The sequence below is a fragment of the Corticium candelabrum genome, chromosome 1 (genome assembly GCF_963422355.1).
Source record: "Corticium candelabrum chromosome 1, ooCorCand1.1, whole genome shotgun sequence".
Lineage (NCBI taxonomy): Eukaryota > Metazoa > Porifera > Homoscleromorpha > Homosclerophorida > Plakinidae > Corticium > Corticium candelabrum.
In genome coordinates, this window is record NC_085085.1 from 16,392,343 (window position 1) to 16,420,090 (window position 27,748).

The 27,748-nt window shown below is 39.7% G+C and overlaps 4 protein-coding genes across 5 annotated transcripts; 3 read left to right on the top strand and 1 right to left on the bottom strand.

Moving 5' to 3' along the window:
* Positions 1-589: 589 nt before the first annotated feature.
* On the top strand, positions 590-13,343 carry LOC134193677 (mRNA export factor GLE1-like). 2 transcript variants are annotated; one of them, XR_009972099.1, is made up of 16 exons: positions 590-786; positions 846-1,006; positions 1,084-1,198; positions 3,451-3,599; positions 3,651-3,711; positions 3,776-3,843; positions 8,465-8,894; positions 8,951-8,990; positions 9,738-9,853; positions 9,904-10,116; positions 10,388-10,578; positions 10,633-10,759; positions 10,827-10,934; positions 12,698-12,844; positions 12,908-12,971; positions 13,048-13,126. XR_009972099.1 is itself a non-coding variant. In XM_062662519.1 (16 exons), the coding sequence occupies exons 1-16, from the start codon at positions 691-693 to the stop codon at positions 13,150-13,152; spliced, it is 2,127 nt and encodes a 708-aa protein (XP_062518503.1). In that variant the 5' UTR covers positions 603-690; the 3' UTR covers positions 13,153-13,343. The 2 variants fall into 2 exon arrangements, 1 of the variants encoding a protein (XP_062518503.1); XM_062662519.1 differs by having other exon boundaries at positions 603-786; positions 12,762-12,844; positions 13,048-13,343.
* A 77-nt stretch (positions 13,344-13,420) lies between these two features.
* On the top strand, positions 13,421-14,227 carry LOC134193691 (adrenodoxin-like protein 1, mitochondrial). The gene has a single exon (XM_062662532.1). It carries the CDS (start codon positions 13,487-13,489, stop codon positions 14,162-14,164), a length of 678 nt encoding a protein of 225 aa, XP_062518516.1. The 5' UTR covers positions 13,421-13,486; the 3' UTR covers positions 14,165-14,227.
* LOC134193667 (calcium-activated chloride channel regulator 4-like) lies at positions 14,179-17,699 on the bottom strand. The gene is made up of 8 exons (XM_062662510.1): positions 17,436-17,699; positions 16,924-17,361; positions 16,551-16,862; positions 16,115-16,367; positions 15,425-15,838; positions 15,111-15,365; positions 14,662-15,036; positions 14,179-14,605 (listed from the first exon to the last, which is right to left on the bottom strand). The coding sequence occupies exons 1-8, from the start codon at positions 17,568-17,570 to the stop codon at positions 14,289-14,291; spliced, it is 2,499 nt and encodes an 832-aa protein (XP_062518494.1). The 5' UTR covers positions 17,571-17,699; the 3' UTR covers positions 14,179-14,288.
* A 4,644-nt stretch (positions 17,700-22,343) lies between these two features.
* LOC134187234 (GPI transamidase component PIG-S-like) lies at positions 22,344-27,673 on the top strand. Its single transcript, XM_062655352.1, has 15 exons — positions 22,344-22,563; positions 22,649-22,798; positions 22,861-22,982; positions 23,801-23,843; positions 23,922-24,002; positions 24,071-24,132; positions 25,229-25,343; positions 25,406-25,495; positions 25,557-25,711; positions 25,916-25,975; positions 26,039-26,167; positions 26,228-26,257; positions 26,434-26,506; positions 26,573-26,630; positions 27,306-27,673. The coding sequence occupies exons 1-15, from the start codon at positions 22,410-22,412 to the stop codon at positions 27,454-27,456; spliced, it is 1,473 nt and encodes a 490-aa protein (XP_062511336.1). The 5' UTR covers positions 22,344-22,409; the 3' UTR covers positions 27,457-27,673.
* The last annotated feature ends 75 nt before the right edge of the window (positions 27,674-27,748 follow it).

Below are 27,748 nucleotides of genomic sequence, written 5' to 3' on the forward strand. Positions count from 1 at the left end.
ATTTTAGACTACTTGAATTCAGTTATAATTAATTAAGACTATAGAATAAAATCAATTACATTATCTAATACTCTGTTTGGCTAATTAACGATTAACTTTAATTAAAATTGTTTATATGATGTTACTAAAATTTAACCCTTTTTACCTAGACAACCGCAAGTGTCAGAGTAAATAAATTACGTTAGTGGCACAAATGACAACTGGCATTCAGCGGAAAATTTCATCAGTCCTGACACTCTAAGGGCCGGGGGATGTATCTTAATTAATTAGCTCAGACACCACACAACATTACAAGTACAGTACGCGGACACTCTATGTAGAATTAGCTAACGTGAGAAATTTTAGTTGCTAGTGTTATTCTAGAATAGAATTTTTTAGGCTGTCAAATGCATATGCAGGATCATCATACACCACTGTGCACGTTCTGCTATAGATATACATGTATCTACTACACAACAAGCAGTCAATACAGAATCTAGCTAATGTATACAACTAAAAATGATCATGAATGAAGTTTATGTTAACAAACTCCATTTGAGGAAGAACAAAAAAAGCCTGGGCAATGTTTGGCCACAGAACGAAACTGAAAACCAAAGAGTACAGTGACTGAACCCTGTCAGTGTCTAGGATGATTGGTTATCCGGGTCTTTTCGTGATGACACAGTTTCACTTCCCGTATGTGGACAAGCAATGACCACTCCAAGTGTTTTACAAAGCTTGAAAACCTCGAATAAAGGGAGACTGCTTTACGACAACCTATGGAACACATCGGCAGAGAGCACAATGGTGAAACTGTTGGCAACAATAGCACCATTAATGAAGTTTATCGTCTTTTTGCACTGTAGAGAACTCTGCAACAATGTACATCTTCTCCCCCTTTACGTACGACGCTTGCTTTGCGTATGCAGCAAAGGAGTATGGACATAACTGAACGAATAGTACAACCCGAATCTACAATCTCTCGAAATACGTCGCAATCGATGAAGTCAACGTCTGCACCGCAGGGGTAAGTAAGTACTAGAACGACGGTTGGGACGGCTGTTTTGGTAGAGAGTAGTGAGGTGTGTTGTTCGTCTTGTCTAGTGGAGAGTCGCTGTCTGCCTGGGTAGATGTTGGAATGTCGAGATTGTCATATTGCGAAGGAGTTGTGTTGAAGGAATGCTTGGCACAAGAGAGAAGAGATGAAGAGACGCTGCAGGTTAGAGTGATATTGTATTGTCGTTTTGATTATTACAGAACAAATGATTCTCTTCAGCTCAAATTGTTCTCCTGTTCAATGTTGATCTCTAGGTTCTTGGTTGAATGGGCTGATTTATAGCGGGGCCACTTATGTTATTATTGACAGTGGGGGACTAATTAACCTATACATTTCGTCTTGCTTTGGCCTATATTATTCCTGTACTACCTTATAAGATGAAATATTGGCGGGAATTTATTTTGGCGGATTGGCAGATTTTTAGCTATCATCAATATAAATATATAATCTGCCATAGTTTGTCATCATCACCGTCGTGGATCAGGCATCATGGCCATGTGGTAATACACTGTACATCACGCGGATGAGACCACAAGATGTTAAAACCCTTGCTGCTTGTTGTTTGTTGTGCCTACCCTTTCTAGCAGGGAGTTTGGACATGAGAATTAGGCCGTGAAGCTATGATGAAGAGGTGAAATAATGCGAGTTAATTCCGTAGTCGCAAACTCCTCCATGATGCAGCCACTTAACTTCTGAGTGGAGAATATTGTATGTGTATCAATTATCTACCAATGGTGTCCAACTGCCATAAGAAAATCCGCCAATATGCTTTTACCTCAATTTTTTGGCAAACTGCCAAAATAAATTTCCACCAATGTTTCATCTTATATGGTATTTTTGCTTATGCTTGTACAGGAACCAGGCGTGACAGCACGAGAAGAGGGTTGGGTATGAGGCTAAGCAGCGGCATGGCAGTATCTCACATGATAGTGTGGTCATTTATCTTCACAAGCTTGTCAGGACTACTTTACTAGAATTTGTAATATGACAGAATGTTTTAGTTCTTAGTGAGTGATGTAGCCCTCATGGTTGTTTCGACTAGTGTAGTCTGTTGGTGGCTGAGCACTATATGGGCTGGTTAGTGGAAGGGCAAGAGAATCTTGTTTATTTTGATATTCAGACAATAGTCTATTGGTGGCAAAGTGTCTAGTTATTATGGCTGTTGGAGACAGTTTCTGATAGTGTAGTAGAGGGTAGGCTTGAGTGTCCAGCCGGTCATCTCCCCCCCCCCCCCCCGGCGGAGAAAGACCGGCTGGAGACATTCGCCACTCAAAGGAAACCGCTGCCTCTCTATCCTCCAATCAGAATTTTACACGTTTGGTTAGTGTTTGTGCATGCACGTGTATTCACGATAACTGCTGATAGCAATGCCCGTCGCTATTGGCTCTCTACTAATGGCTTTGTAACTAAGTAGTCAATTGCTTTTACCATCTGCTATCACATTTCGTTAGCATGTGAGCTACACCTGCATGTCGTCTTCTCTTTTGTCTTCCGTTTCGTACTTGGAGGAATAGACAGCGCATGCAAAACAACTTTTAGTAGCTTAGGGTGTTGTACGTTGCATGCATTGAACGAGTAGACCATCTATAAAGCATGGTATTTGCACTCAAGGCGGGGCAACGTGCAGAGCTATGATTTGCGTACATTGTGGTCGACCTTTGGTTGGCTTCTGTGGTAAACTTTGAGTCTAGCGCTCTTAGAACGAGAGACAGACAACGAGAAGAGCTGGAGAGAGTCGACCTGTTGTTTGTAGACTTGGATGGCACGTATCGAGAGTACACGTACTTGCGTCAGAGCGAAATTACATCAGCAAAGAGCCAATAGAGACGTGCATCCCTATCGAGGATGCACAAACATTGAACGGCACTCTGATTGGAGGATAGAGAGTCGGTGGTTTGTTTGAGTGGCGAATGTCTCCAGCCGGTCTTTCTCTGCCGCAGGAGGGGGAGATGACCGGCTGGACACTCGAGCTTAAGTAGAGGGCAACTTTGTCATCAGACTGCAGCATGTATCATAAGCAAGTTTGAGCATCTTTACAAGTGTTTTTGTAAAGTGTGCTTGGTTTGGCATTGTGCTTTAGTACCGTATTTAGACCAACTGTCTGTAAAACAAGTAGCCAACACACTATCGATACACCTTTGATTAAAAGCAACTTTACTACTATATAGTAGCTGGTACTGTAGTTTCATTGACAACAGCTACACTATTGTATTCATAGTCTTAAGGTTAGGTTAAGTTAAGTTAGGCTAGACTTAGTGGTGTGGGTATATTGTACTATAGTTTTAATTGACTGACTATTCATATCTTAACTTGCAATCAGACACTCTACATTGTGCAGCAGATGACAGTTAGTAGTTGATTGATTTGGTATGTTAAACCAGTCATCATCAGTCATCATCTTTTATCTTTTTTAGAAAAGGGTGATCAGACGGCAGCAATATCTAAATGGGGAGTACAAGCACATTCAGGAATGGGCTGAAAACAGACTGATAGATGCTGTTGCTAAGATGGAGGAAAAAGAGGAAGAACGTTGTGCTAACGTTACAAGAATTGTTGATCAAGAGTAAATCATTCTGTTTTTGGATTTGATTGGATACTCAATTATTTTGTGTAGTGCCATTAGTAATCAACAACAAAGAACGAAAAGTGAAGAGACAATGCAACGACGTTGGCAGGTCATCATTGTGATGTTTAACTTGCTGCTTGCTTGGTTTAATGATTTATGTTTTAAATTTGTAGGAGATTGATGAGATCATGAAGGTGGGGGAGGCAAAGAGACAACAAATTACAGAGGAAGAACGAATAAGGTATGCACAGTGTAGCATCATTATTTTGGTCTTTTCCGGGGCAAAAGGGATATGACAGTTCACAGAATTGCATACATATTGTGTGTGTGTGTGTGTGTGTGTGTGTGTGTGTGTGTGTGTGTGTGTGTGTGTGTGTGTGTGTGTGTGTGTGTGTGTGTGTGTGTGTGTGTGTGTGTGTGTGTGTGTGTGTGTGTGTGTGTGTGTGTGTGTGTGTGTGTGTGTGTGTGTGTGTGTGTGTGTGTGTGTGTGTGTGTGTGTGTGTGTGTGTGTGTGTGTGTGTGTGTGTGTGTGTGTGTGTGTGTGTGTGTGTGTGTGTGTGTGTGTGTGTGTGTGTGTGTGTGTGTGTGTGTGTGTGTGTGTGTGTGTGTGTGTGTGTGTGTGTGTGTGTGTGTGTGTGTGTGTGTGTGTGTGTGTGTGTGTGTGTGTGTGTGTGTGTGTGTGTGTGTGTGTGTGTGTGTGTGTGTGTGTGTGTGTGTGTGTGTGTGTGTGTGTGTGTGTGTGTGTGTGTGTGTGTGTGTGTGTGTGTGTGTGTGTGTGTGTGTGTGTGTGTGTGTGTGTGTGTGTGTGTGTGTGTGTGTGTGTGTGTGTGTGTGTGTGTGTGTGTGTGTGTGTGTGTGTGTGTGTGTGTGTGTGTGTGTGTGTGTGTGTGTGTGTGTGTGTGTGTGTGTGTGTGTGTGTGTGTGTGTGTGTGTGTGTGTGTGTGTGTGTGTGTGTGTGTGTGTGTGTGTGTGTGTGTGTGTGTGTGTGTGTGTGTGTGTGTGTGTGTGTGTGTGTGTGTGTGTGTGTGTGTGTGTGTGTGTGTGTGTGTGTGTGTGTGTGTGTGTGTGTGTGTGTGTGTGTGTGTGTGTGTGTGTGTGTGTGTGTGTGTGTGTGTGTGTGTGTGTGTGTGTGTGTGTGTGTGTGTGTGTGTGTGTGTGTGTGTGTGTGTGTGTGTGTGTGTGTGTGTGTGTGTGTGTGTGTGTGTGTGTGTGTGTGTGTGTGTGTGTGTGTGTGTGTGTGTGTGTGTGTGTGTGTGTGTGTGTGTGTGTGTGTGTGTGTGTGTGTGTGTGTGTGTGTGTGTGTGTGTGTGTGTGTGTGTGTGTGTGTGTGTGTGTGTGTGTGTGTGTGTGTGTGTGTGTGTGTGTGTGTGTGTGTGTGTGTGTGTGTGTGTGTGTGTGTGTGTGTGTGTGTGTGTGTGTGTGTGTGTGTGTGTGTGTGTGTGTGTGTGTGTGTGTGTGTGTGTGTGTGTGTGTGTGTGTGTGTGTGTGTGTGTGTGTGTGTGTGTGTGTGTGTGTGTGTGTGTGTGTGTGTGTGTGTGTGTGTGTGTGTGTGTGTGTGTGTGTGTGTGTGTGTGTGTGTGTGTGTGTGTGTGTGTGTGTGTGTGTGTGTGTGTGTGTGTGTGTGTGTGTGTGTGTGTGTGTGTGTGTGTGTGTGTGTGTGTGTGTGTGTGTGTGTGTGTGTGTGTGTGTGTGTGTGTGTGTGTGTGTGTGTGTGTGTGTGTGTGTGTGTGTGTGTGTGTGTGTGTGTGTGTGTGTGTGTGTGTGTGTGTGTGTGTGTGTGTGTGTGTGTGTGTGTGTGTGTGTGTGTGTGTGTGTGTGTGTGTGTGTGTGTGTGTGTGTGTGTGTGTGTGTGTGTGTGTGTGTGTGTGTGTGTGTGTGTGTGTGTGTGTGTGTGTGTGTGTGTGTGTGTGTGTGTGTGTGTGTGTGTGTGTGTGTGTGTGTGTGTGTGTGTGTGTGTGTGTGTGTGTGTGTGTGTGTGTGTGTGTGTGTGTGTGTGTGTGTGTGTGTGTGTGTGTGTGTGTGTGTGTGTGTGTGTGTGTGTGTGTGTGTGTGTGTGTGTGTGTGTGTGTGTGTGTGTGTGTGTGTGTGTGTGTGTGTGTGTGTGTGTGTGTGTGTGTGTGTGTGTGTGTGTGTGTGTGTGTGTGTGTGTGTGTGTGTGTGTGTGTGTGTGTGTGTGTGTGTGTGCAACTGCTGAACGGAAGTTGTGAGCTTATCTGTTGAGTAACGAAAAAGAAGAAGCGTGTGCGTGCATGTGATTTTCCTTGTGTCATGTCCTGTGGATGTGGTTTGTAGCTAAGAGTAATGTTCTGCAAACTTACATGTATGTCATCATTGATAGGCAGAAGTCTAGTGGAAGTGAATTGTAATTGACACATGCTGAGGGTGTTAATGACATCATCTTTTCTTTTTGGCAAACTGGTGGTGTACCCTGATGCACAAAGAGACAGGAACCAGTTTGGGGAGACAAATTGCGAAGTTTGTGGTTTCCTGCTAGCCTAAGAGTTGTCAAGCATATTGCTTGAAGTGGTTTTTTCGAAAACTCAAATATTTCCACTGTGTCTATTTGTGTCATTCGTTGTGGAAAATAGGGAATTATTTTGGCTCTGACTGACTGAGCTTATCTAGGACATTCTTGTATGGTGTTACATGAACTAATTAACTGCCTCCCCTACTGCAGCCATTCTTGCATGTAATTTTTACAACCAACTTCCAAGGGAGAAATGGTGTTAAAGGCAGTCGAGGTTTTCTCTGGATAAAGTAACCTAAGTTTATGAAATTAACAGTAACACTGTTGGAAAGGCCGTCACGTGCTAAGGGACAAGGTTTACACTATCATATATGCGTACAGGTGGATGTTTTGTCCAAACACGTCCCAACACTGGTGCAGTATTTGGCCGGACAAACAACACATTTGGTGGGACATTGTGCTATGTCCTATCGTTATTTTCCACTCATTTATGTGTATGTGTTGCTTGTTGTGTGTCTTGTGTCATGCTCTTAATTTTTATTTTGAATCATTCACAAATTTGAATCAGATGTGAAAGAGTGAGTGATCAATCAATTTGCAGTTATGACTGATATGCTGAAAGTGATAGGTACAGTCATTAAACAAAGTAAAGTGCAAACTGAGGCTGTGTTTCCACTAGCTCAACGTTAAGCCTAAACAAGTTCATGAATTAAATCAAACACCATGTACAGGACGGATGCCTGATTGCTGAATTCTCATATCACAGCTGCCAAACAACGAGAGGTGGAGCCTTATGATGACATCACATTTGTCTATTGGTTGGTAATGACACCACTTCTGGTCTATGGGTTGGAATAACTTCATTGGCATCTGCACTAATCAAGTATAAATATGGTCGTAGGTATGGTCACACATTGGACAACTACTATACCCTTAGCTAGGATATCCGGGCCTCGAGTGATCAGTTCGAGAAGGTGACTGTTTCCACTAAGGACTCACGTATCCGGGATTTGAGTCGAGCAGAGAGGTATCTGGACAAGGCTGTTTTGCAATGGCACAGTATTCCTGGAATGACGCTTGCTGTGCTAGACTGTGGTCTTCTGTAGCAATAGTCGAATGTCACTGAGACTCCAAATTTGGCATCTAGATACATGCAGTAGCTGCTGCTTTCTCTCCTTTATTTGATGGCGATTCCTTCTTTTGAGGCAATTTTGTATAGCAGTAAATACCATTACAATGGCATTGTTAGCAACCGTCTTCAAGCACGCACCTTACCATCATCTGACAGTTAAACCTAAACCACTTGCTAAAACTACTACAAAACGGGTTTAGGAAAAGTGGTTTAGGTTTAGAAAATAGAGTGCAGGTGGAAACAGGTCAATCCTTAATCCAGTTTAGCTTGAAACGCACCCTCAGGCTGTAGATAATATCCTACACATGTTTTGGTTAGTTGAGGTTATGAGATGGAACAAGAGAGATGGCTGAGTCTGTTTGTTCAGTTTTCTGGTATGCAGAGTGATGCTCTCATGAAATCAGTTTAATTAATAGTTAAATGGAATGTCATTGAACATGTTATTTATGGAGAGCTCAATGAAGCAGACAGGAATGTTCTGTATAATATTGAAGCAGTCTACTCCCAATGGCTTGTTGCTAAGCATACGTTTACTGTAGTCTTCCGGAATTGTGAAAATATGCAACTGTAGGTACAGGTGTGTGGTATATTTGTTGTATTGGACTAGTATCAGATGTTTAATGTCATGTTTAGGGTGCAGGTATTGCTAGCAGTTGTTTTATGGATGAATTGTAATGATGACTAATATATACGTATAAGATGAAACATTGACGGGAATTTATGTGGCGGTTTGCTAAGAAATTGACGGACAAAGAATATTGGCAGATTTTATTTTGGTGATGGACATCATTGTTTGATAACTGATATACGTCTTACCATAAGTGGTCATGGAGGAGTTTGTGACTGATAGCTGTGTTCGTGGCTCACATTCCCCTAACTAACTGGTCTGCAGCTACTGAATAGTAGTGAAGAACTGCTGTGTCAGTGCAAAGAACGTGATCCATGTGAACGTGACAGTCCAGCTTTATCCATAGCCTTATGGACTCATTCATAGGCACAACAGTCGGGCAAGCAAGGATTACCTACCATCTTGTGGCCTTATTCGTGTGATGTACCGTCACTTTGCCATTAGATAAGCTGATACACGTGGGTGATGATGTCAACATATCCTGGTGGCCAAAATTAATGGCTGATTTTATGTTAGTGGTCGCTGAAAAATCTGCCAATTCACCAAAATAAATTCTCCACTAATATTTTGTCTGATACCGTAGATGAAGTAGTTGAATGACAACTTTTAAGAATAGATATGAAATATGTTATTAGAGCTGAAGAGCTGAGGAAACGGTTAGAACGGTTGGAAAAGATAAAGTCCATTCAAGTCACTATTTGTGATGTTGAGACTCAATCTAAATGCTTGTTGGCTCAGTGTCGGTATAAGAGTTATTTGTCACATGACACAACATTGGGCGAAATTAAGGAACTTGAGCAGAATGTTGAGAAGTCTGGAGATTTACTAAATGTATCAGAAAAGGAAGGTCCAACAGACATGAACATAGAGGAAATGGTTAGACTAGAAAGTTGTGTAAGACATGGACTGCGGAGAATTCAAGACTTAGTTCACCAAGCTGAACTTGCTTTTAATGAAGCAGAGGCGAAAAAGAAGGAGGAGGAAGCAAAAGCAGCAAGCGAGGCACGTTATAAGGAACAGCAAGAAAGGGAGAAGAAAGCCAAAGAAGATCAGAAGAAGCTTGTGGTAGCTCTTTTGTGTTAGTTAGTATAGTTGCTCAATTGAACATGATTATATTGCAGGTGTCTGGAGATTCAACACGATCTGTATGCACTCTACCAGGTAATTTATATATGTAGCGTCACTCTTTGGAGACATTTGTTGCTTTAAGAAACAGACGGACAGATAAGTGAAATGAATGAATAAGTAGTTGAGAAGGATGCAACAGCATATGGGCAAGCAGATGGATAGATATCAAAATGAAAGGCAGCTGATTTGCCATTTGGTTAGCTTTATGTTTATGATAAATCGGGTCAGTGTAGATGAACAGATCAGCAGTGACTTCCAGGCTTAGTGCCATAATCTGTCATTAATTAACCTTGCACTCTATGGAATGGGTCTGAATGTTGGTGCAATCACTTGTTATAGTATTTTTATTAATTGCTGGTTCAAGGGGTTTTTGTTCATGATTTTTTTCTTTCATAGAATCTTACCCACCCAGTGTTTGGGAAGTTGTTAATGGTTTTCTAATGAGCATGCTATGTGAACATTTAGATAAGGATGACACATGTTGCTCTCTGAAAAAAGATCAGATTTAGTTGAAGTGTGACTGTAAATAACAAACACAACATAACACTGAATTTGAATTTATTGGCTTGTTTATTATTTGTTATTGAATAGTAACTTTGTGTAGTGTGTTTTAGTATTTGTTTAGTAGAAACAGACGTAGGAACATGACAGGTACACAGACACCCAGTCATGCAGATATCATTCAGGTAGATGGGGAGTCAGGCTATCGACGTGTGGTGTGGACTGATAGCGTAGTAGCAGACAGGTAGTTGAGATTGTAATTTTCTGTCACAATTGTAGATCAACTTGTGAACTGTGCATCTCCATCAGCATATGCATTGTATGAACAATTGAAAAAGAAACTAGATGATGTGCTGAAGTTATGTGAACCTCTTGCAAGTCCCACAACAGTGACAGTAAGTCAGCATGAGGTAGAGATAAGAAGTACTTACACACCTTTCTTTAGACAAAGAAACTGAAATTGGAATTGCAGAAAGCTATTGCTCATCCTGTCAATGCTATTTCATCACAGTCTGCAGCACATTTGAGAGACAAGGTTGGAAGGCTTGTAAATCTCCTTAGTGGCAAGACTGTAACAATTGCAGATATGCCAATCAACGCAACACAGCATCCACAGGGAAGAGCATTTTGTTTAGAGTATCTTGCCAAGAAACTAGTAGTAAGACATTGTGATTTTGTATACTTATACAACGCACCAAATTACTGGGCAAAGTTAGTAGTGGTTGGATTTGTGTGCTCTGATTATGATGGTAATTGGGGGAAGGCTAGACAGGCATTCTAGTAATACACTGCAACAGTAATGAATCTTTTGATTATGAATTTAAATTATCTATTTGACAAACAGTTTGCTGTTTTATATAGTGATGTACAATAATTGTCATTTTAGTGAGTCATTACTCATCTATGGTTTTTTGACATTGTATCTTTAGCACAAAGCTGCACAACAAGTTTCAGCCAAGCATGAGTCAGCATTTCCATTGGCAGCTGTTGCTACAGCTGTATGGAAATTGTATCCAGAGCTAGGACATCTACTTTTGGCTCATTTTTATATTGCATGTCCATACATAATTCCATTTTACATGCCACGGAATAGAAATCAGTTGGAAGGTGACTACATGAAGTATGTAGCATTATGTTTGAGTAGTGTGTCAGTTTACATATTTTTATTTCGTAGGATGCTTGGCTATCTGGTTGATGATGATGGGAAGGTGGAAGAAGAAGAACAGTACCTAAAACGAATGTCAGGTATATTACGGTTTTATGCTGCAATCATACAGTCTACTCCACCCGGTGGTGGCCAGGTATATGGATTTTGTAATGGAAGGTAGGTTGTTGAATTTATTGTACTTTGTGTTTTCTTGTTTTTAGAGTGCTCATCCTCATGGAGTAGAACACGGGTGGGTTTGGTTGTCTCGGCTTGTCAATCTTTCACCAAGGCAAGATGTGACAGCTACACTTCTTTTTGATTTTCTTGAGGTAGGTTTACTATCAGAATTATCTGTGCAATGACAACTAAGGAGTTTTTGGTGCAGTTTGCTAGGATAGTTGTAATAGATTAGTTGACCATAAAAGCTCTCATATAACCGGGTAGCCGAGTCAGCGCTTTAGCTACATCTCACATTTACAAGATGTTATTTATTTTAGTATGCTGGCAAGCTAGTGAGGAATAAAGAGACAAACTGATGGACAGACAGTTGGATAGTAAAGAAGCAGATAGTTAGTTAGTCACTAACAAATGAACAAACTCATGGATTTACAACATGCACAGCTTTCTCTTTTACCAATGTCTAACAAGTAAGATGGGTGAGGGGATCACAGCTAGAAGGCAGAGTGCATGTATTGATCAGAAGTTGTTTGTGCAATATAGAGTTACCGTAGACAGGGACAAGTTCTTGCATGTGATTTTAACACTCATTGCAAGCAATTGGAATTAGTCATGCTGACAGATTGTCAAATGGATGTGTTTGGTTTACTAAAATTTAGATAAGTTTGGTGGTGGGCGGGCAGGCAGGCAATATTTTATTGTTGTGTATGTTTGCATATGACATAAGTAGCTTCTGTCTTCATATATAGCTTTCAGGTAAGGCTGGTTGACAATATTGAAAGCTAGGACAATGTTGTTTTGATGTCAACGTTGTGAACACTGCTAATGTCTGTTGTTACGTCACCATATGCTGTTATCAGGATGTTGACATTGGTTCTATTCCAGGCTGGAATAGAAGCAAGTTGTATTCCAGGGTTAATGTTAGCATCCTGATGCAGATGTCAACATGGGTGACTTTGGCATGTTCACAATGTTGATGTTGATGTTGACATCATGTCAGTATTGTGTGTACCAGACTTTATTATGCTAACAAGGGTAGTTGCCATGGAATGTATGTGTCTGCACTTTGTAGACAGCTTGGGTTTCATTAGCAAAGTCACTCATGTAAGTGTGAAGAGGGTTGTGCATACAGTAAATACACATAACTTGTAGTTGTTGTCTGTGGGCTGATAGGTAGGGCCAGATATCTTTTGCAGCATCTCGAAGCATATATGATAGTGAAATTAACACTCAGATATTGCAACACTTGAAGGCTTCAAATTATCAAATGGTCTTGGCTAGTGTCAGACCTTGTTATTCTGACCATGTTTGTTCCCTAGTTTCTGTCCTACTAGTAAGATTGTCGGATTATCAGTAACAAATACACAGTGATTTATTTCAATTGGTTTTTGTGTACTTTCCTCAGAAAGTGAGTGTGTGGGGTTATCGAGTGGGAACAACCAGATCTAACTATAATGCAACATCTGTCTGATGTCTGCCACATACATCAACCATGACCAATGACCCATTCCTAATGATGCTAATGTGGTGTTAGAAGCAAATCACTTATCCATGAATTAAATATTTATACACGAGCAACTTAGGAAACGAGCCAGACCAGGTAAATTTTGTTTAGGATCACCATTACTTTATTATACTATAAATATTTGTGAAGGCCTTGTTAGACTCTCATTTAAACCATGTAGAACAATTTCTACTATACTTGGCGTGGTTCTAAAGTCTTTAGAGTAAACGTGGTATTAGAAGGGGACTGGGGAGTCACTGAATGTATGCATACACAAACCTGACTATGACAGAAACTTAATTAACCACACCGCTCACAATATCAGTGTTGTACATTAGTTTGAGGATGGCTTTTTCGTGCTGTAGTTACTGTTGCAAGTGGGACAGATAAATGTGTGTGACTGTCTTGTAGGCAAACAAGTACGATGTACAATTCTGTATATTGATTATGAGTCTGTTGCCACTGGTCATTGCAGGTGGCTGGTCATGCTCTTTTAGAAGCTTATGGCAAACAATTTCGCAAACTGCTTGCTTTAATTGCAAGTGAGTATTATCCGAAGTAAGACATGGTAGTCAGGTTTTGAGTTATTGTAGTGAACTTCATTGTTTCTGTTTGTATAAGGATTGAAAAGGTGACACCTGAGAGCAAGCGGGGACCACTGACACGGTTGAGACAGTTTTTGGAGGCAAGTAGACATATATGGACTTAGGTTCAACCGTTGTAATTGCATTATGAAGCTGTAGTGACTGTATGATTTGTAGGATTGTGTTAAAACAGGAAGAATTTCTCAGCCACAAGGTTATCTTAGTTCTCAGTTTTGGACGCGTGCTGCAACACCACCTCTAGTGGATTTAACAAGCTATTAGACAGAGTATTTAAATTGATAAATTGCTGTTGCTATTTGGCAAACAAACTATTGGCTTTTTTGGGTCCTTAATGAAGGTATCTTAATTGATATTCAGTTTATAGATTCAGTTGCTTTTATTAGCGTCTGGTTTACTTTTGTACACTTAGCTAACTCTAATTCAAAACCGTATAATATATTTATAGCAAGATATCATGATTTGATAAATTTCACCATTTTTGGCAAACTATATATTATATTATCAATAGTAACTGCTAATTGTTGTCTAGCTAACTAGTTGTTTGACAACTGAAAGTAGATAGACAATCCTGTTAGTTCAACATTCAAATGGTAAAATGAATGTAATTTTTGCTCTCTCGTGGTTAATTGACCTATCTAGAGAGTCTACTGTACCACATACCCAAACTAATTGTCCCACATGCAGCTTGAAATTATGCAGCAGTATATCCGGGACGTCGCTATATCTTACGATGCATCGTCTAAAGTCGTGTTTGATCGTCGGTTTTCACTGGTCAGTTGTCTGCCGATCTTCTGAAGTTTTCAACAGCATAAGGAGACTGTTACGATCTCCTCACGTCTGCCGTTGGTTTCATCAATCGAGTAGAAGAGGAATATTACCCGGAGAATATGAAATGACTGATCCTGAAAATGAAGATGACGTCGTCAACCTTACATTTGTTGATCGTAATGATGACGAACATAAAATCAGAGGCAAGATTGGTGACAATGTTCTGTATTTGGCACACAGATATGGCATAGAGTTGGAGGGTGCTTGTGAGGCATCTTTGGCTTGCTCAACATGCCACGTGTATGTCGAGGGCGATTTCTATAGAAAACTATCAGAACCGTTAGAAGAAGAAGATGACATGCTTGATTTGGCGGTTTTCCTGCAAGACAACTCGAGACTTGGTTGTCAGATAGTATTGACTAGAGAGATGAATGGTATGGTATTGAGGCTTCCTCGAGCTACGCGTAACTTTTACGTAGACGGTCATGTACCAAAGTCCCACTAGCGCATTCAAACGAATTGTAATTCAAATTATGTCCGGTTATGTTATACACGGCCATTGTGAACAGTCTAACGCGCGCTATGTTATCCATTATTGTGTGTGCGGTACTGTACTGTACTTAGTTCTGTTATTGGCATTTGTTCAACGCAGTGGAGATACGTTTAAGAGTAGAAATCACCCTTTCTGGTTTCATACTCAGCTGTCGCACCATGCCACTGTTTCTGATGTAGAATTTTTCGTCTCTGGTGTTTAGCACAGCTGAAAAGATGTAGTAACGGTTCTTCTTCAATTGCTTGCATCTTGGGCATTGCCGAGTAAGGGTAACTGTGTTTGTAAGGTTAAATCCCGTTGGCACTGATGTTGTATATGATCGAACGTCACTGAGCGTTAGTTCTTCCTGCCCATCGGTCCTGTTAACAACTTCCATAACCTTCCCCTTGTATGCTACAGACAACCACACTAGAGTTATCTAGTTTGGAAAACTGAGCCATAAAACTTACTGATGCTGTCCTGGCAGACATGGTCTTTGATTCTTAGCCTCACACATCTACACATAGATAAAGGCTGATTAAATGAGCCATTCGATGAGATGTGCTCAGGCTGTGCTGGTGATGCTGAAGAGGAAACAGTTGGAGTGAATTGGGCGTGTCTTATTATGTCAGGCACATCTACAAATTCGGGTCCAACAAGGGAAGTCACTGGCGGTTCTGATTCCAGTTCAACACGGGAAGTCATTGGGAGTTCTGGTTCAGGTCCAACACGGGAAGTCACTGGGGGTTCTGTAGTCACCTCTTCATCTGTCACCTCTTCATCTGTCGGTGCTTGTGGTGTTTGTGGACTTGACTCTGGACAATTTGTTGCATCATCAGCCACTTCTGGATTGACAGGGATAACATTAGCAGGATTACATGAAGCTTTAATCTCATCTCATGTCCTTGTAAACACTTACTTGCAAATGAATAAAATGCAGCATCAGACCAGTTGTCACTTTCATCAACAGTTTTCAGGGAGAAAAAGACTAGTATTCCTGGAGTGCAAATACTACACCTGAAGATGAGTTTTTCAGGTGTTCCAGCTGGTTGTGGATTATCAAGAGAAGAGGGAGATTGTGGCAGGACATCTTCAGGCTTTACTGCAACTTGCATGGTAAAGTTCTTACTGAAGCTAGATCGATCTGTGCTTATCCTGACATCGTAACGGGAAGCTGGAGACAACAGAATAACCAATATGTTACATGAAGTTTGAAGAAATCCATTTTTGTACCTCGTCCACTTTCTTGGTCATCTCCGGGAGCTGTCCATGTCATCGTAACAGCACCATTACTGCATGTCAGTGAGGGTTGGATAATTCTCAAATCAACCACATTGTTTGGTTTTATGTTGTCTGGCTGTGGCATTGCTGTATCTCCATACCCTGTTGCTGGAAATGCCCCTGCTGCTTGCATCCGAGTAAAAGCAGTTACTGCTGGTGGTTCGATGAGTGAACGTCCTTCTTCTTCTAACAATTCAGGTGGTAGATCTTCAGATATTTTTGTTGATGCATATGTTTGTTGAGGCTTATGTGGCAATTGATGGTTCTTTGTTGCAGTAGCTGTGACATAAACATTATACCAACCATCACCTGAAATCTCATTGAAAGTAGCTCTATAGCCACCCTTGCCCCTTGAAATGTCGCCACCTGATAAAGACATAGATCACTATGAGCAGGATAGGTTTAGTTTACTTTACTTAAAGGATTAGATGAGTAGATTATTCATGAATAACATGGCCATGAAACATGTAAGACATCAGTTCTATTTTGCCATTTACGGTAATTTGTAGTGTTTTTCATTTCTCTCATTTCTTTCACTGTATAAGTCTGTTAGACAGCTACTTACCAGTGCACATTTCAGTGATGCATTGGCAAACAATACCTAATCTGATAGTTGCATCAATGACCACACATTTAGTTTACCTGCATATGCGTGTAGTTGGATGGAAACTGGTGGCATGTTTTGTCTAGTCACTAGAGCAGTAACATTGGCTCCTTGCACATGTATGTTTCCTTGCTTGACTTCTGCCCAGATGTAATATGGTGTAAGTTTAGTCAGAATCTTTGTGTAAATCTTGATTGGGTTTTGACCAACCGACCTAGATAATGCGAGAGCAGATAGAGAGACTACAGTGTCACTCATCCTGTTCACCACTTCCATAGTCCAGGTTCCATTCTAGTACAAACATGTGTTACTTACTTGAAGCCAAGAACCCTAATTACTATTAAAATACTATTATCCAACTACTATACAGCTACTTCCAGCAACAGTTATAAATCATCTTCATTACTATAAATCAATTAGAGAGTAATTAGACATCAAATGGTTTCTTCATTGAATTGTGGAGAAGTGACCTACCTCAGCATGCTTGGGAATGTTGTATTGGCACATGTGAAATAATTTGGAGCAAGAATATCCACGAGTTACTTTTGTTCTATTGGGAGCTCTAAGCTTGAAGTCCAAAGCACTGGGGTCAGGAGAGATTGATCCCATCCAGCTGATATAGAACACTGTGTGGTGTCCAACTGAGGAATCCATAGTAACTTCTTGAATCCACTGTTGATTTAGAGACAGATTGAACATGCCTGTGTACAAATGTTGCAAGCGGTTGCTGTCACTGTCTTGAGCAATTCTAATGAGAGCATCAACAATTCTATAGGGCTGACCAGGCTAAACGAGTGACAACAGAAGTTACACCTACTGTAATTCCAAAAAAAGCAACATGACTAACCATTTCTGACTCATAGAACAGTTTTCCAGGTCCTCTATCACGCTGACATATTTTCATGAAACTATCTCCCACTGCTTGACTGCCGATTGCTATTCCATAGACTACAACCTGTGCTGTGTCAACTTTTTCAATGAGTTTAGTTTGATTGAGGTAAGGTCCTGGTCCTTCAGTCTCACTGCTGGCAGTTATGACCACTATGTTCTGGCCAGGCACCGCAGCCTGTCTTAAAAGTTTAAGAGCTTTTTTGATTCCCATGACAGGAACGGATGTTGAACCCTTCAAGTTCTTGTGTGTAGGAAGTGAATCCAGAAGAAGCTGCTTGTTCTCTAGTGAGGAAAGTGGTACTAGTGATTTGCTGTAGCGCTTTGCATGGTTTCCAAAACCGATGACGGCAATTCTTGTGTTTTCTGTAGCATCCAAAACGAAGCTCCTGAGTGCCTGCAAACACATAGTTACTAATTTAGGTATAGCTAGACCGGGTCTAGAGTATTTCCAAAATGAAACAACGATACCTGACGAACAGCCGTCAGGCGATTCCCCTTCATGTTTTCAGACGTGTCCAAAACAATGGCATAGTTGTTGGCCAAGGTGAGATCAACGAAGAGAAGAAGAGCTGCTAGTAGCGGACAGGCACACAACAAGTTCATGTTCACCTTGCACTAAATTGATGACTTGACGACGGAGTGTAGTTTGCCAACTAACTAGGCGGTACACCCTGCAGACCACTTTTTTCTATTTTGACCTCGGTGGCTGTGATGTCGCGGTGACGAAACCCTTTGCACACCCACGCACTTCATTGTAGTTTCCGGTTCGTCCAGAGTTGGCGGCAACATTTCCTGGAATTAGGAAGAATTGCAGAACAACACAATCCAGACTTATTTCTAAGAAGTTGTCATTGCTCATCTTCTTGACGGCCCTCGATCATACCTAGCTATATTAGACTGCCTTGCTAGATTATCACGTGATCACTGGTAGTCTGATACGTCCTGTACCGGACGTCTGCTAGTGAAGGTCAAGATTGCAGGTAACTGCTTCGATATTGTGTCATTTGACGTAAACAGAGACCTTGGTTTACGTATTCACTTGTAGATACGTAGCCGGAAGTTCAATGCATGCACACTAGATTGTGATCATCACAGTGATGTTCGTGTTGGTGTTACATTCACTTGGACTTTCTAGATGCCGACTGGAACTCCGGTTATTTCACGAATTCGGCATGCATAGATAGAGATCGAAAATTATAGTTATCAATGTGCACGTGTGTGGCTACGTCATCAAGAAACCACTCGTGAACATACAATTCTGAGATTGAATTATTGCATGCGTTATCCTTAATTAATTAAGCTTTCTTAGCGATATGCAACGGTCTCAGTGTGTATAATTTTTTAGTTTGCTACTGTTAAATTTGCAGTGAAGTTATGGACTAACAATGTATTTTACTAAAAGGTTTACTCATTAATTAATTAAATTCAAACACACCTGATTTCATTAGGAGTAACATTAGCCACGCCTAGATGAAATGACCCGTATAAAAATGGTGGATAAGCATGAAGAGCTGTTGAAAACAAATCTCGCCGTGTCAGCGTTGGTTATTGTGTCCGTGTTTTTGTTCGTTGGATTGCCCATGTGGTGGAATACAACGTCGGTCTACAGAGCAGATCTTCCGCTCGGAGCTATTAGTCGTTTATCTAGCCTCAAGGTATAGGAAATAAGCTGTAATTTTCATTCTCTATCTTGTGTTCAGTAAGAATCTGTCCGACAGTTAGTCAACGCATCTTTATATTTTCATTTAATTTATGTGAAAAATGTAAGTTTGTTAGTAAGACATGTCAAAAAGACCCGAAGAACACAACGTAGCCTAGGTTTTGAAGTCTGTTCTTTTTGAACACATGAGTTGTAGCTAAGATTTACTAAAGGTACATGTAGAGTCTCTTCATCTGGAAGACTAATGAACCATGTAGCAGAAGGGACTGTACACACAACAACTCTCTATTTAATTTTGCTGCAGGTAATTTGACTACACTATGTCAGCAGTGTTACAGGTAATTCGACTACACCATGTCATGCATCCACCAGGTCATGTTTAATTCTTTATCAAAAAAAGTTTACCATGTTTAATTAGGCATATAGTATGTGTAACTTGCAGTGTGACTGCTTGCCTCTAGTAGGCCATTTATAAAAGGTTTTTATTGTGATAGATTTCACATTTTTGAAGGTGCACTGATGGCAGTAAATTACCATATTTCTTTGATTAAAACGGCGCCCTCAAATAAACGCCGCATTTCATGTATTGCTTGTATTTTTAAAGAAAAATGGTAGACTTCTTTTGAGGCATACATGAGGCAAACATTTCTTTACCACCACTCGGATCACCACACGACATCTCAAATTGTGAAATGCGTACCAGTAAAGTAAGTGTTGTTCTCTTGAAAAGGTGTCAAACCTACGTATAGCGTAACAGTCCTGAAGCACAGACAGAGCCTTTAACAAATAAACGCTGCCCTTGAATAAACGCCTTCCTTGTTTAATGGTACTGTAGTTTAACTTGGAATAATCGCTTGATTGTTCGTGTCTCAAACACGAATCTTTGATTTAGATCAAGAAACTAAGAATTTTCCTGATGGAAAGTTTGCTAATTCCAAATAATGAAAAAATTGGTAGATTATATTGTGTCTAAGGGAAGTAATCCGGTATCTAACCTGATTCAGCAACTTCCCGTCTTGGAAGTAAATAAATGCAATTGGTAATGAGGTTGAAGGATTGTAAAGCCATACTAGATTTTTGAAGCACTACTGGCAAGTTTGTGTAACTATGTGGTTGTGTATTGAACAACCTTCACCAGTTACCTTGGTGTCTAGTTGCTGCTGCAGATGTCATTTACGTGTCGTTTTGTTGTATTTTCTTTTGGAATAGCCTCATTATGAAGTGAACATAACTCTTATCATTTCTAAAGCCGAGATGAGATCTAGTGCGACAATTATCGGAAAGTTATTGGATTTATTGACTGTCAGCAAGACTTCAGGTACTGCTTCATTAGACTGTGTATGCACTATAAGCTAAGACCATGTATTAGTGATCATGCAGTGATTGTTATAGACCAAACAGTCTGCAGTTATGTTATTGTTTTTTGCTCATTCACATGGTTATAGGTGTGCTTGTTTGTGTTGTCTGTGTGCTTGTTTGTGTTGTCTGTGTGCTTGTTTGTGTTGTCTGTGTGCTGTTTTTTCTGTGTCTTTGTCTATTTGTGTACATGCTTGCTGGTGTGTCTGTTCTTTTTGTCTGCGGTGTATGACATGTAAGAAGCACAAATTGACATCATGACATGTCATCAATCAATACTCTGGGAACCATTGACTAAGCATTAAGTTTTAAATGCACTACTGGTTTCTTTCAATTTCACTATTAATTAAACATTACTTATGTAATGTTATGTAATGTTATGTAAGTACAGTCACCCTACCCCTATAACGATATCTCCGTTTCACTCTAACATATCCTTATAAGGGTAATATTGTTATAGAGATAATGCAATCTGAACCACTGTCTGTGCACAAGTTCTTACTTTAAACTATACTTAGTGACATTTAAATGTTCCAACTGTTTAGCCTAATTAATCACAGTACACTAGTCATTGATCCACTGGTCCAAGGTTGCTTGTTGGTAATGAACAGAAGTAACCATTCTGTCTAATGAAGACTTGATTTCATCAGTTGCCTGCAGAAGTTCCTTGTTCTTTAGTATAGTTAAGTTCTGAGATAGGAAAGTGGAAATGGCTCGAATATGGCAACGGGCATCTCGAAGAGTGATTACGGGAGGGTCAATGTTGTCTACTGTGTCTTCCGCATCCTCCGCAGCAGCACTTGACTCCATGTTTGTTATAATGCACACGCGCAGCTTGCATTTTTAAGTGCCTTGCAGTACTGTGTGCACTTTTAGCACATTAATATCAATGAATATCATTATACAACTACTACAGACGCGTTTCGTTTCAGCGGCAGAAATCGAAATAGGGGTAATATCGTTATAAAAATATTGTTATAGAGAGATAAAGTTTTGTATTTTACGGTATCAGGAAATTTTGGTTTCAGCAGCTTTTATCGTAATAAGGTAATATCGCTATAGAGGTTATCGTTATAGAGGTAGGGTGACTGTACCTATGTATAAAGTCAATGAAAGCATCGAATTTGCTTGTATAATGCTGGATTTGCCAAATACCAGGCATGGACCTACTCATGAGTTCATGTAGGAGGGTACTATACAGGCATTATTTAACAGGATTTGCATAACAAATTGTACATCAATTCATGTCTGTTGCAAATGGAACCAAAAGTCATATCCGATGAAACTGTGATGCATGCATGATGGGGATGTGCTATACACCTACAGTGTATTCAGTGAGTACTGAGCAGAGTTTAGGTCAGGCGTCCTTATAGAACAGGAAAGAGCTGCTACCTTGATAACCTGTTACACCAATTATATTAACTTCAATGATTCTATTTTACAACTTAATTAATATGTATCCAATAGGTATGTACGCAAAGCATCTGTTTGGCCTGAGCTTCATCCATCTGAAATGGCTCTGATATGCATACAGTCTTATTCTTCACTTTCCAAATAACTGATTTGCTTTGCTGTGCAGTTTTTAACTACACCAAGATTATTGTGAACATATTTTGAAGACAGACATAGAACATAAAGACATATGAGATATATATTGCAGATTTGGAGCAGTCTTCAGAATGATTAGTGAAATCCCAGAAGTGGACGTTGTCTTAATCACTATCAACCTGGATATGACTACAAATTATAGGCAAAATTTGTTGGACTTAATGTGTACAGAAGATACAGTAGACTTGAGTAAGTCTCTTTATTGCCCCTGCCATTTCCTGGATGTCTCTTTGGATCGTCGAAGAGATATTTGGAGAACGGCAGGAATGGTGAAGATACTGGCTTGAGTGTAAGGATACAAACAAAGCCTTAGGTGTTGTTGTTGATACGCTGATTGTTGTTGACACATCACTGGTGTAGGCCAAGTAGATTTGTTAATATACCTTGGTACCTTGGTATTGCTAAATCAAATGATTGCTACTCAGATCACATTTTCTGTACTGTTAATTACTAATTATGTGAAGAAGCACTAAAGCGCTAAACCCTAGACTGCTAGCTTGGGCAACATGGAACAGCTACTTCACACTAGAGAAGAGACATGTGCAAGTAGACTGCCAGGTGTACAGTACAATGCGCTGCTAGACTGCCAGGTGTACAGCGCACTGCTAATTAACATGGAGAGTGTGAGAAGGAGCCTAGACACATTGACTAACACTTTGGAGCAGCATACTAATTAACACCAGCGATAACAATGATTGCATGCACTGCATTCCAATTGTCCAGCCATCCCTTGGTCAGGCTGTTGGTCTGGCTGTCTACATTGGTATTACTATAACTTTAGTGCATGTGTGCCTTGGGTTGAAAAGAAACAGTAGGCTATGTCCTGGTACAGCACATTAACACTAATGTCATGTCTTTTTACTCTAGATTCGTCTGTGAGAGCTAAGCCACATGGCAGTTATAGTGTCTCAGTCAGGTCAATCAGCGTGAATGAGCTACAGCTTTTCCAAACATGGACTGCATCTATTTCAGGTTTTATTTGCTAGTATATTGGTAGACTGTTTACTTGGATAATGCATTACACGCACATAAACAATTGTTTCTTATTTGTTATCAGAGTTGGATGATGTTTTGTGTAAAACTGTGAAAATTCAACCAGGCAGCTACTTGGTTTACCAAATTTCCAAGAATGTTCACCTTCAGCCTGGCATCCACCAGTCTGTTTATGTGGGCCAGCATCGTTGCATTTTTATCATAACCGAGTTATGTAAGTTTGAACTACTACTGTCATTGCTATTGCTAAATTTAGTTATTTGCTGGTTGTTGCAGTACTTGATGCAGTACCTGATGTTCTACCTCAAGTGGCAGTAGTTTTGAAAAAAATTATAGTGAATACAGATGCAGTGACTACTGCATATTTTGCTGCCACAGATAACCAGAAAAGAGATGTGGTATGATACAAGAATGTTTATTTTATGAGTTGTATTATTTTTGGTCACATTAAGTTAAGCTGTAGTCACTAGTGTTACAATGTAGTACAGCTCAGTATTAAAGAAGTATTCTGTATTTCGGTATGTATTATTTTATTGATTTGTTTCCAATGTCTGTTCTTTGTCAAGTGCAAAAGAGTTGGTTTTATGAAAGTTACTACAAGTGAATGTGGTGATGATTTAAAACTTATTTAGGTGGTCAATTTTCCAGCTGCATGAGTAAACAGTTGATTATGGTTTACAAAAGGCAACATTCATTGTGTTATGTATATCTTCACTGACGTGATGAAATCATTCTAAAGTATGTTTGTGTTATGTTTATGGTGATATCATATTAGCAGTTCAGATTGTCAAATTTTAACAGCAGCTTTAGGGTGTAGTAGGAGTGAATTTACAGACACTAGACACAATTGGAGACAGGGTTAAACATGATGTCTGTACTTGCTGCTAAATTATGTTTTTTGTTGGAAAGTTGTTGAGAGATATTGAGAAGACACAAGATTGAAGTGCTAGCTAGAAGACTATAACCGGCAGTGATCATTATTTAGATGAGTGTACTTTTTTAATGGAATAACAGACTGTCAATAATAATATCCAGTGAACCCAAACATTGTGAGATATATTTGTCAATGAAGTTTGATAATGATTGAATGTTTCTTGGTTGTGTTTTGTTATTTTGTATTAGTAGGTAATTCACTTTTGGTTTGCATGTCTATAGAGAAACTTGTGTGCAAAGCTTTGAGTGTTAGCTTATACATCAACTTTGCTTGTATTTATAGAAACTTCAGGTTGAAGCAGCTACTGCTGTGCGATCAAAACCTGGTAGGTAACTAGAAGTTTAACTTAAGTTTGTTTCGTACTTGAAAACTGGCTGTTGTGAGTTTGTGTTTGTGTTTGTAGGTTATGAGATATCATTCTCGTTGTTGAATCCTGACCCAAGTAGATTTCGAGTGAGTTGGGATATCAGAACTGCCACTTCAGGTACTATGCTATTCAGATTACAGAAGTTTTGTGTCATTAGCTTTCATTTCTACTTGGTTTGTGTGCAGAACACTTGCATTTGTTACTGGATAGATTGGCTGTCATAGGAAATTTTACCGTTGCTTCTCAGGTTTGTGTTGTTCTGACACTACTGTCTACTGTGTTAATTTTGATCATACTTGCAATCTTGGAAATATAATTTGGAGAGTGGATTTATGTTTAATAGGCCAGGTTGGACAAACAGTTATTTGACTAACTAAATTTCTGTTCAGTCATTGCTCTTACAGGTGTTGACATGTACCCATACTACTCATATTTGCTGTATTTTGTTTTATGGTGGGAGTTAGTTATCAGACTTTGGTTATAATGACATGCCATTATCTTGTGGGAGGTTGCACGCTGGTAGTAATCCCATGTACACCATGACTTGACAGAAATATGTGGTTGTTGTCAGAGTAATGTTGTGTGTTTGTGTTCCATGTTCAAACAGGTCAAGCACTTGCGTTAGAACAAAAAATTGTCTGTAAGATGCAGTAGCTATTTGTTAGAAACATCTTCAAAACTTTTTGCTCTTCAAGCCACTGCTTTGAGCAGCCTTATAGTACTGTGCTTCTTGAGTAATCTTTACAATGTTTCTACTGTACCAAGGAATTGCAATTGCTGCTGTCTTTTAATAGATAATACTTGCATTTTGTTTAGGTAGTGCAGGCAACTGTGCGGCATATTATTTTTGTATAATGAAAAATGTAAAGAGAAAGAGGAATTGTGTGTGTGTGACAGGAAAAGTTGATGGCATAACTGAACGTTTTTATGTAATTAAGGTCTACAAAGTCAACTTAATTGAGTAGATTTAATTACTACAAAAGTTTTTTAAAACATGAAAGTTTTAGGAGAACTTTCGTGGGTACTTGAAGTATTCAGCATTAGTGTTGATTATTCTGATAGTTAAACTGTTGTACCTACATTGGACAACTATTATTTGCACAATGTGGCCTTTTGAATATTACTGTCTGAGAAAAAAGTACTCAATTGAATAATGGACTGCCAATGATTGTATGCCACTCTAAGAATGTTGGAGGGTTTTACGTTGTCAATGAATGAACACTGGCATTTGTTTAAGGAAATACTGTACATTATGCTATCAGATGTGTTGCCATTGGCTTGAGAGAGAATTTATGTAAATTGAAATGTATGTTAGAACATTGTTGTGTAGTTTCACTTTATAGATTCTTCGTTATGTGAGCCTTGGTGTAAATCCCAAACTAGACAGCAAAGAGAACCTGTACTACTTGACACAACATGATCTACCACACATAATCAATCCCGTGGAGTCTAGACTTGGTACTAAACTTGTAGTGGACGTTTCTACACTTAGTTGTTTTTTGAGGTTGTTTGTGGTACAGGAACATATGTGTCAAGTAACCCGACCTTAGACTTTTTAGTCTATGTACCAACTCAACATCAGAGTCCTCTACATATAGTGGATGATATGGGTAGGAAGTGATAAATTGTGAATATTGTAATGTGCATGTTAGTGTGTTGTGTTTGCTCTAGGGCATAGAGTGACTTCAAATGCATTTCTTAGTCCTCGTTGGGGCGGGATAATAATTCACAATGTCAACGAAAGTGGTGATTGTGTAATTGAAATGGAGAAAATCATGCCTGTGTTTGTATCACAGCTTCGGCAACTTCTTGGCGTACCAGATCTGGTTGGTACATTTAATTGACACTAACAGAAACAGATAGGGTTGATTCATGGATGGACCAACAGTTAGATGAGTGGGTGGATTCAAACAATGGCTTATTGCAATTACCTGTATTAACTTTTAAATCGGACAGACAACCTGTGCATATACTGCTGTAATGAGTGCTGCAGCATGTGACAAGAGTTGTAACTTTTGCTTTGCTGATAGAGATCACCTTTTCCGGAAATACTGATGTCTAATCCACCATCATCAGGCATTTCTGATTGGGTATGACATAATTTGCACAGACAATATGTTATGTTACCAGATTGCTTCAATGTAATCTGTCAGGAATTGGATGGTCTTTTGCTTCATCGTTGTATGGAAAACATTGCTATGACGACAACAACATTAACTTCGCTGATTCAGCTATTAGAAGAAGTAACAAACATGGTCATCTCTGACCATATCCAGGCTCAGGTCATAAAAGTAATTATGTAAACTTGAAAATGGTATGTTGAACTAATTTATGGGTTGCAGATTGTCAAGGCTATAGAGTCTGTTGCTGAGGTATTGGATATTAGGCCAACCCGTTAGTTAGTTGAATTGATATTTTGATACTTTGTGTATGTAGTCAAGCGGTGTGTGCATGTGTTTTATTTGTCTGTCTGTTTGTTTGTTGTTATTGTTATTGTTGTTGTTGTGTGTGTGTGCATGCACGTGTGTAAGTGTGAATGTGGTTGCAGTGCCAGAATCATTTGAAATCAGGTCGACTCATGGATGCATTTCTTTTGTCTAAGCAAGCCATTGAATCATCAGGTAAGTGTGAGGTAGACTGACATTGGTATGCTTGCTTATGTAACACTGAGTTTTTTGTCTGCATAGAGGCCGCTTTCTTTGATCCTTCAATGCTGACTTTGCTGTACTTCCCAGAAGACCAAAAGTAAGATGTATATATTAACATAAAATATTAATATTACTGATAATACTTCAAATAATGTCGAAGTAATTTACTCATATTATGTGCTGCTCCCCTGAGTTGAAAGTCATAACAAGAAGGTAGATTCTGTAGGCAATTTGGCTTGGGAAAGGCAATGTTGCACAAATGAGAGATTTGGACCAACTCGGAACATTTTATAGATTGTATTGCACATTTAGCAGTCAGACTGAGGGATCACGATGAGGGAGTTGTGAATGGATCTGTATGTTAACTGCTTGCCGAACTCTATTCATTTTGTTTATAGATACTTCCCATCAGACTCAGGTAAGTGCTTAGAAGAGGTTCGTGCCACTGCTGTACTCTAGGATACTGAAACGTTGACAGTAAAATGTATACTTAGCGTTCTGCTCAAGTGGTAGAATTACTGGTAAATATTAGTCTCTTAAGTTGAATTCAATGCACTAAACAGCACCACAACTTAATTATTAAGTTGTAATTAGAGAGAGCCCTGTCATTCCGATCAACTAATTCACTTTCACAGAATGTGTAGCTCTATGTTTTACATGGCATTGGTTGGCCAAGTTTGTACACTAGTAGTATTAGCCTTGATACTAGGCCATCTGTGCCTAACGTGATTGGCTATGTGGTGCATAGTTTAATGTGCGCTGTTATTTGTAGGTTTGCTATCTATGTTCCACTGTTTGTTCCTGTCAGTCTTCCATTGTTGCTATCAACACGTTCTGCATTGAAGCAGCTCTTCAAGAGGAAAGAGAGGGCTGTTGAGGATACAGATGGCATAGGCAACATACAACTAGCTGAAAGTACTTGAAAACAAACTGTCACTCGACAAAAGTAGATGTATTTAATTGAATATTGAATGGTGCAGTTGAGCGACCCTGTAAATATATTGATATTTCCAAGTTGTCTATGAAATGAAAACACCAATACCGTAATTAATTTGACTGCGTTAAATTGGTAAGGTCACTTACTGTGTAGCTGCAAACCTTTATTGCACAGCATTGTGGAGAAACCACGAAGAGCACATGTAAAGGTAGAATGAAACCTGGATTTTGATCAACTTTTGTAAACTGCATTGTGTGTTACTGCATGAATTTATGAGT